The sequence below is a fragment of the Somniosus microcephalus genome, chromosome 5 (genome assembly GCF_052327205.1).
Source record: "Somniosus microcephalus isolate GS21.2 chromosome 5, FLI_Smic_1.0, whole genome shotgun sequence".
Taxonomy (NCBI): Eukaryota; Metazoa; Chordata; class Chondrichthyes; order Squaliformes; family Somniosidae; genus Somniosus; species Somniosus microcephalus.
Genome location: NC_140991.1, coordinates 157,182,966 through 157,192,198, shown reverse-complemented (window position 1 = coordinate 157,192,198; position 9,233 = coordinate 157,182,966). Strand labels below are relative to the sequence as shown.

The following is a 9,233-nucleotide window of genomic DNA, read 5'->3' as shown; positions in this document are numbered from 1 at the left end:
GGGGCTACTAGTTTCAGGGGACATGCTGCATTCCACCAAAGAATTAAGGGGGGCTTAGGAAACGATGTACGCACGGGAATAAATACAGGGACGTCATGCATTAATGCCCTAGATATACAAGGAGTCCAGAATAGTGTGGAACAATTTTTAGAGAAAGAAACTGGTCTGACTCAACAAGGATCGGAGTTGGGAGGACATACAATAAGGAAATTACTCGAGGGAATCAAGGTTATAGAGGACCATGCTAGCATTATCAACAAATTAAACCATATAGATAAGGAACAGGCAAAAGATGATGTAGGGAGAGGCTTGTGTCATGCCTATGGCCAATGGACCACCGGACAGTTAAAATACAATCTGGCGCAGATACAACGAGGTGAGGTACCAGACTGGGTTAACAGCACACAGCTCTATGGCCTGAGCCAGAATCCAGACCGTCTAAGTGCTTGTACCCTCAAAGGGATGACCAGAGTATATCCAGTGATGCAAAAATGCAAAGCAGAAAGTAACAGCAATGATAGGCATGGTACTCATAATACCAGAGGTGAGACGAGACACAACCCCACACCCACAGTACCAGGTAACGAACATAGGCATAGTGAGAGGTGAGACATACCTCCAATACTATCCAATTGATACCTATGCCATCAGGAAGAATGGTACTATGAGAGGAGTTTCCCTAAACGAATGCCATGGGAAAAGTACGCGCACGATATGCCCACATCCTGTAGGAGAATGCCCTAAGAATGAGTGTGGCGATAATAAGATGGAGGGGTGCATGTTGGAATTATCACATACCAATCACCATCACGCCCGCTCGGGATACAGAGGCAAAGGGGAGTATTGTATAGCCACCACAGAAACTGAGTACCAATATAGTGACCGTGTATGTGCAATCACAATGCCTAACTTTTGCTTCACACCAAAGATCCCTGTGACAATTGGACACACCAGATTGGTGTATGTACACTCAAGGGAGGTGAAACTAAACGTGCCGGATTATTTAAGAGACAAATTGGTCAATTATGAAGATCTGGTGGGGGCTCCGATACCCCACCTGCAAGAGGATCTGCTAAAGATAAAAGAGGGCTTAAGCAAAATGGTGAAACAATACGTAATGTTACAAGGGGACCTTAGAGAACTAGAAAGGGACATGGAAGTAGAATTACAGGGGGTCCCATGGTATGAGAAGCTGTGGGATTGGGGGATGAATGTCAATATCCACCCATGGATCCACATTAACTCTCACATACTAGTTATAGTACAATTGCTTTTGGCAATAGGAATGGGAATAGCAGCATGTGCCGCCTGTAAAAAATGTAGAAAACAAAAGAAAAGGAGAGAAATGGAAGAAATGTACATCTATATCTATCTATCTATCTATATATATACTATCATCTATCTATATATATAAAGCGGTCGATCTGTCTGTCATTCCGTCTGTCCGTCTGTCTGTCTGTCTGTCTGTATTGAATAAACTCGAAAGTTATAGAGCGTACCTACACGTGTGTTACATCGAAAGAAAGCTTACGATTCCAGAACCGTCATAAAGCGTATTTACGTTTCGGCCAGACAAAAATTGCGCCCGCGGTATCCAAAAAACGTTCAACATTCCGCTCATTATCCGCTCATTAGCATCGAGTGACGTCGAGGTCGACCAATCGTACGGTCGAGCGACCCGACGGTCGACCAATCGCTGCGTGGCGGGGGCGGGTTCCTGGCGCATGCGGGCGGGCCCTCCTAGAGTCGAGTGACAGGACGATTGACCAATCCAACGCTTTGGTGACCTGACGGTCCACCAATCGGTGCGTGTGTGGGCGGGCCTTATCGTTCTGAACCGAGGTGAGTCGCCGCCATCTTGATTCCAAACTTTTCATTTCTTTTTCCCACTTTCTGCGTGTTTCTTTTCAAATCTACATTTCCACCAAAAAAAAAGTTGCTTTTAAAAGACAAATTGTTTTTAAAAAAAGTTAATTAATTTGTAAATCTTTTCTGTAACATCTAGAATTTTCCTACCTTTAACGGTTTTTCCAGGACTGTAAGCCTGGGCCTCTGTTGCCCAGACACGCCCGAGCTAGGCACCTCCTGTCGCGCTGAACAAGCGGCTCACGATCGCCGCCATCTTTGTGAAGGCTGGAGGGGGCGGGCCTGAGCCGAGCATCGCCACCGCCACCATGTTAGTAAAGGCGGGTGGGGCAGGAGTCAGCGCGCGCGACTTGAGTCCGGCCGGGCCTCACGCGGTAGGTTGCGTGGCGCTGTCTCTCTCTCTGCTCTTGAAGCCGGGTCAGGCGGGGGGCGGGGCTCAGGAGATCGGGCCTCCGGAGATCGGGGGGGGTGGGGGGCGAGCCTCGGGAGGTCGGGGGGGCGGGGCTCGGGAGATCGGCCCTTGGGAGATCGGCGCTCGGGAGATTGGGGGCGGGGCGCGGCGCTCGGGAGATCGGGCCTCGTGAGATCGGGCCTCAGGAGGGCGGGGCTCGGGACATCGGGGGCCGGGGCTCGAGGACACCCCCCTCCCCCCCTCTCCCCTCCCCCCTCCCTCCCTTCCCCCTCCCCCTCCCCTCCCCCCCTCCCCCACTCCCCTCCACCCCCCTCCCCTCCCCCTTCCCCCCCCACGCTCCCCTCCCGCTCCCCCCTCCCCCTCCCTGCTCCCCCCTCCCCCTCCCCCTCCCCCCTCCTCCCCCCTCCGCCTCCCCCCCTCCCCCCTCCCCTCCCCTCCCAACCCCCTCTCCTACTTCCCCCCCTCCCCACTCCCCCCTCCCCCCCTCCTCCCTCCTCCCCCTCCCCCCTCCCCCTTCCTCCCCTCCCCTCCCTCTCCCTTCCTCCCCTCCCCCTCCCCTTCCCCCCTCTTCCCCCCCTCTCCCCCCTCTGCCCCCCAGTCGCTCTCTCTCTTCCCCCCAGTCGCTCTCTCTCTTCCCCCCAGTCGCTCTCTCTCTTCCCCCCAGTCGCTCTCTCTCTTCCCCCCCAGTCGCTCTCTCTCTTCCCCCACCAGTCGCTCTCTCTCTTCACCCCAGTCGCTCTCTCTCTTCCCCCCAGTCGCTCTCTCTCTTCCCCCCAGTCGCTCTCTCTCTTCCCCCCAGTCGCTCTCTCTCTCTCTTCCAACAACAACATGCCCTCGAAAAAGCCTCGGCACCGCCGGGCACTCCAGCTAGTCTATATATATAAAGCGTTCGATCTGTCTGTCATTCCGTCTGTCTGTCTGTCTGTCTGTCTGTATTGTATAAACTCAAAAGTTATAGAGCGTACCTACACGTGTGTTACATCGAAAGAAAGCTTACGATTCCAGAACCGTCATAAGCGTATTTACGTTTCGGCCAGACAAAAATTGCGCCCGCGGTATCCAAAAAAGTTCAACATTCTGATCATTATCCGTTTATTAGCATCGAGTGACGTCGAGGTCAACCAATCGTGCGGTCGAGCGACCCGACGGTCGACCAATCGCTGCGTGGCAGGGGCGGGTTCCTGGCGCGTACGGGCGGGCCCTCCTAGAGTCGAGTGACGGGACGATTGACCAATCCTACGCTTCGGTGACCTGACGGTGCACCAATCGGTGCGTGTGTGGGCGGGCCTTATCGTTCTGAACCAAGGTGAGTCGCCGCCATCTTGATTCCAAACATTTCATTTCTTTTTCCCACTTTCTGCGTGTTTCTTTTCAAATCTGCATTTCCAGCAAAAAAAAAGTTGCTTTTAAAAGACAAATTGTTTTTAAAAAAAGTTAATTAATTTGTAAATCTTTTGTCTAACCTCTATAATTTTCCTGGCTTTCACCGTTTTTCCAGGCCTCAAAGCCTGGGCGTCTGTTGACCAGCCACGCCCAAGCTCGGCGCCTCCCGTCGTGATCGACAAAAGGCCAGCGATCACCACCATCTTTGTGAAGGCTGAAGGGGGCAGGCCTGAGCCGAGCGTCGCCACCGCCGCCATCTTAGTAAAGGCGGGCGGGGCGGCAGTCAGGGTCCGCGTCATCTTCCACCCGGAGCGCAACTTGAGTCCAGCCGGGCCTCACGCGGTAGGTTGCACGGCGGCATCTCTCTGGTCTTGAAGCCGGCTCGGGTGGGGGGCGGGCCTCGGGAAGGCAGAGCTCGGGAGGGCGCGCGTGCGGTGCTCGGGGCTCGGGAGAGCGCAACGGGAGGGCTGGGCTCTGGAGAGCGGGAGAGCGGGGCTCCGGAGATCGGGAGGGCGGGGCTCCGGAGGCCGGTGCTCGGGAGGGCGGGGCTCGGGCTGAGCCATGTCAGTGCGTGGGGCGGCACAGAGCTCCGCAGAGCCATTGGGTCTGCTAGCTCCCCCCCTCCCTTTCTCCCCCCACACCCCACCCTCCCCTCCCCTCTCCCCTTCCTCCCCCTCCCCTTCCCCCTCTGTCCCCTCCCCTCCCCCTCCCCTCCCCCCTCTCCCCCTTCCCCTCCCCCCTCTCCCCCTCCTGTCCCCCCTCCCCTCCCCCTCTCACTCCACAACCCCCACACCCCCCTCCCTCCCCCCCATTCTCCCCTCCCCTCCCCCATTCCCCCCCTCTCCCCTTCCCTCCCCCCCATTCCCCCCTCCCCCTCCCCTCCCCCCTTCCCCCTCCCCCTCCCCTCCCCCCTTCCCCCCTCCCTCCCCCTACCCTCCCCCTCCCCCACCCCCACCCCCTCCCCCCCAGTCGCTCTCTCTCTTCCCCCCAGTCGCTCGCACTCTCTCTCTCTTCCCCCCGTCGCTCGCTCTCTCTCTCTCCCCCCCAGTCGCTCGCTCTCTCTCTCTACCCCCCCAGTCGCTCGCTCTCTCTCTCTCCCCCCCAGTCACTCACTCTCTCTCTCTTCCCCCCAGTCGCTCTCTCTCTCTCTCTCTCTCTCTCTTGCCCCCAGTCGCTCTCTCTCTCTCTTCCAACAACAACATTCCCTCAAAAATCCCCTCGGCACCACCGGGCACTTCAGCTCGTCTATCTATCTATCTATATATATAAAAAGCGGTCGATCTGTCTGTCATTCCGTCTGTCTGTCTGTCTGTCTGTCTGTATTGAATAAACTCGAAAGTTATAGAGCGTACCTACACGTGTGTTACATCAAAAGAAAGCTTACGATTCCAGAACCATCAGAAGTGTATCTACGTTTCGGCCAGACAAAAATTGCGCCCGCGGTATCCAAAAAACGTTCAACATTCTGCTCATTATCCGCTCATTAGCATCGAGTGACGTCGAGGTCGACCAATCGTATGGTCGAGCGACCCGAAGGTCGACCAATCGCTGCGTGGCGGGCGTGGGTTCCTGCCGCTTGCGGGCGAGCCCTCCGAGAGTCGAGTGACGGGACGATTGACCAATCCTACGCTTCGGTGACCTGACGGTCGACCAATCGGTGCGTGTGTGGGCGGGCCTTATCCTTCTGAACCGAGGTGAGTTGCCGTCTTCTTCATTCCAAACTTTTCATTTCTTTTTCCCGCTTTCTGCGTGTTTCTTTTCAAATCTACATTTCCAGCAAAAAAAAGTTGCTTTTAAAACACAAATTGTTTTTAAAAAAGTTAATTAATTTATAAATCTTTTCTGTAACATCTAGAATTTTCCTACCTTTAACCATTTTTCCAGGCCTGTAAGCCTGGGCCTCTGTTGCCCAGCCAAGCCCGAGCTAGGCACCTCCCATCGCGCTGAACAAGCGGCTCGCGATCTCCACCATCTTTGTGAAGGCTGGAGGGGGCAGGCCTGAGCCGAGCGTCGCCACCGCCGCCATGTTAGTAAAGGCGGGTGGGGCAGGAGTCAGCGCGCGCGACTTGAGTCCGGCCGGGCCTCACGCGGTAGGCTGCGCGGCGGTGTCTCTCTCTCTGCTCTTGAAGCCGGCTCGGGCGGGGGGGCGGGGCTTGGGAGATCAGGCCTCCGGAGATCGGGGGGGGCAGGGGGGCGAGCCTCGGGAGATCGGGGGGGGAGGGGCGGGGTTCGGGAGAACGGCGCTCGGGAGATCGGGGGGCGGGGCTCGGGAGATCGGGCCTCGTGAGATCGGGCATCGGGAGGGCGGTGCTCAGGACATCAGGGGCGGGGCTCGGGGTCTCCCCCCTCCCCCCCTCCTCACCCCCTTTCCCCTCTCCTCCTCCTCTCTCCCTCCCCTCCCCCTTCCCCCCTCCCCCTTCCACCCCCTCCCACCTACCTCCCCCCTCTCCTCCCCTCCACCTTCCCCCACTCCCCCTTCCACCCCCTCCCCCGATCTCCCCCTCCCCTCCCCCTTCCCCCTTCCCCCCTCCCCTCCCCCCACACCCTCCCCCCTCCCCCACTCTCCCTCCCCTCCCCCCTCCCCTCCCCCCTCCCCTCCCTCCCCTCCCCCTTCACCCCCTCCCCTCCCCCTTCACCCCCTCCCCCCTCCCCTCCCCTTTCCCCCCTCCCCTCTTCCCCCCTCCCCCTTCCCCCCTCCACCAACCCCCCCCCCCTCCCCCCTCCCTCCACCCTCCCCCTCCCTCCACCATCCCCTCCCCCTCCTCCCTCCCCCTCCTCCCTCCCCCTCCTCTCCCTCCCTCCCCGCCCCTCCCCCCCCTCCCCCCTCCCCTTCCCCCACCTCCCCTCCCCCCTAAATTGTATTTAGGAACAGTTAGAAATTAAATGGTCCCCTGCCCTTCGCCTGGAGGCTCGCCTACTTGACAGCCATTTCGAGCGGCTGTGCCGGTGCCGGCGCCGGGCGTGGCCTAGCAGCCCGGGAAGCCTGGGCCTTGAGTTGAGTGGATTCCCGGCGTGATGCCGCTGCCCCCTGGGCCCGAGGCGGACGCCGATCGATTTGTTTTAGTCGCCAGTTTAGTCAATGCCCGGAACCTGCTGAAGGCCGTTCGTTTCCGCGACCAGGTCACCGTCTTCGCCTCGGCCAACTGCATCAGGGCTCGGCTCAGTTTGCGGCTGCGGCCCGGGGACTCACTCGGGCTTTTACCCCTTCAGCCCGGTTCCGAAACTCCCCGCGGAGTCTACCGCGCCGCCCGAGAGCCGGACCCAAAGCCACCAGGTGACCGGCCGTGGCGGTCCGTGCCGGGAGCCGCCGCGCACACAAACTTCCCCGCTGCGTCAACAGCCCCGTCCCAGAGCCCGACCGAAAGCCACCAGGTGAGCGGCTGCGGCGGCCCAGTCTCTCTCTCTCTCTCACACTCCGAATCTCTCTCTCTCTCTCACACTCCCAGTCTCTCTCTCTCTCTCACACTCCCAGTCTCTCTCTCTCTCTCTCACACTCCCAGTCTCTCTCGCTCTCACACTCCCAGTCTCTCTCTCTGTCACACTCCCAGTCTCTCTCTCTCTCCTCACACTCCCAGTCTCTCTCTCTCTCTCACACTCCCAGTCTCTCTCTCTCACACACACTCCCACTCTCTCTCTCTCTCACACACTCCCACTCTCTCTCTCTCTCTCTCACACTCCCACTCTCTCTCTCTCTCACACTCCCACTCTCTCTCTCTCTCTCACACACTCCCACTCTCTCTCTCTCACACTCCCAGTCTCTCTCTCTCTCACACACACTCCCAGTCTCTCTCTCTCTCTCTCTCTCACACACTCCCAGTCTCTCTCTCTCTCTCACAACACACTCCCAGTCTCGCTCTCTTTCTCACACACACTCCCAGTCTCTCTCTCTCTCTCACTCCCAGCCTCTCTCTCTCACTCTCACACACTCCCAGTCTCTCTCTCTCTCTCACTCCAAGTCTCTCTCTCTCTCACTCCCAGTCTCTCTCTCTCTCTCTCTCACACACTCCCAGTCTCTCTCTCTCTCTCACACTCCCAGTCTCCATCTCTCTCTCACACTCCCAGTCTCTCTCTCTCTCTCACACTCCCAGTTTCTCCCTCTCACCCTCCCAGTCTCTCTCTCTCTCTCTCACTCCCAGTCTCTCTCTCTTACACACTCCCAGTCTCTCTCTCTCTCACACACACATTCCCAGTCTCTCCCTCTCTCTCTCTCTTTCTCACTCCCAATCTCTCTCTCACTCCCAGTCTCTTTCTCTCTCTCACACTCCCAGTCTCTCTCTCTCTCTCTCACACTCCATCTCTCTCTCACACTTCCAGTCTCTCTCTCTCTCTCTCTTTCACTCCCAGTCTCTCTCTCTTCCCCCCAATCTCTCTCTCTTTCTCTTCTCCCCCCAGTCTCTCTCTCCCCCAGTCTCTCTCTCCTTCCCTCTCTCTCTCTCCTTCCCCTCTCTCTCTCCTTCCCCCTCGCTCTCTCTCCTTCCCCCCTCTCTCTCTCTCCTTCCCTCTCTCTCTCTCCTCCCCCTCTCTCTCTCTCTCCTTCCCTCTCTCTCTCTCTCCTTCCCTCTCTCTCTCTCCTCTCTCTCTCCTTCCCTCTCTCTCTCTCTCCTTCCCTCTCTCTCGCTCTCCTTCACTCTCTCGCTCTCTCCTTCCCTCTCTTTCTCTCTCCTTCCCTCTCTCTCTCTCCTTCCCTCTCTCTCTCTCTCCTTCCCTCTCTCCCTCTCCTTCTCTCTCTCCCTCTCCTTCTCTCTGCTTCCCCCTCCCTCTCCTTCTCTCTCCTTCCCTCTCTCTCTCCTTCTCTCTCCTTCCCTCTCTCTCTCTCTGTCTCTCTCTCCTTCCCTCTCTCCTTCCCTCTCTCTCTCACACTCCCAGTCTCTCTCTCTCTCTCTCCCCCAGTCTCTCTCTCTCTCTCTTTCTCTCTCTCCCCCCCCAGTGGCCCTCTCCCCCCAGTCGCTCTCTCCCCAGTCTCTCTCTTCTCCCCCAGTGTCTCTCTCTCCTTCCCTCTCTTTCCTTCTCCTTCCCTCTCTCTCCCTCTCCTTCCCTCTCTCTCTCCTTCCCTCTCTCTCTCTCTTCTCTCTCCTTCCCTCTCTCTCTCTCTCTCTTCCCCCCAGTCGCTCATTCTCTCTTCCCCCCAGTCGCTCTCTCTCTCTTTTCCCCCCAGTCGCTCTCTCTCTTCCCCCCAGTCTCTCACTCTCTCTCTTCCCTCCCAGTCTCTCGCTCTCTCTCTTCCCCCCAGTCTCTCGCTCTCTCTCTTCCCCCCAGTCGCACTCCTCTCCTTCCCCCCAGTCGCTCTCTCTCTTCCCCCCAGTCGCTCTCTCTTCCCCCCAGTTGCGCTCTCTCTCTCTTCAACAACAACATGCCCTCAAAAATGCCTCGGCACGCCGGGCACCCCCAGTAGTATATATATATATATATATAAAAGGATAGTGGTGTCTGTCCGTCTGTCTGTCCGCTATACACTCAAAATTTATAGAGCGTACCTACACATATGTTGTATCAAAAGAAAGCTGATGATCAGGGGAGTGTCATAGGCATAGGTACTGTTTGGTCAGACAAAAATTGTTCAGACAATATACAA

The 9,233-nt window shown here is 57.4% G+C and overlaps 1 protein-coding gene across 1 annotated transcript in view; it reads left to right on the top strand.

Moving 5' to 3' along the window:
* The first annotated feature begins 664 nt into the window (after positions 1–664).
* LOC147117408 (uncharacterized) overlaps positions 665–9,233 on the top strand; it is a 29,734-nt gene continuing 21,165 nt past the window's right edge. Inside the window, exon 1 of the mRNA XM_085989364.1 lies at positions 665–1,356. Coding sequence (XP_085845490.1) covers positions 665–1,356 — 692 coding nt within the window. The remainder of the gene's footprint in view (positions 1,357–9,233) is intronic.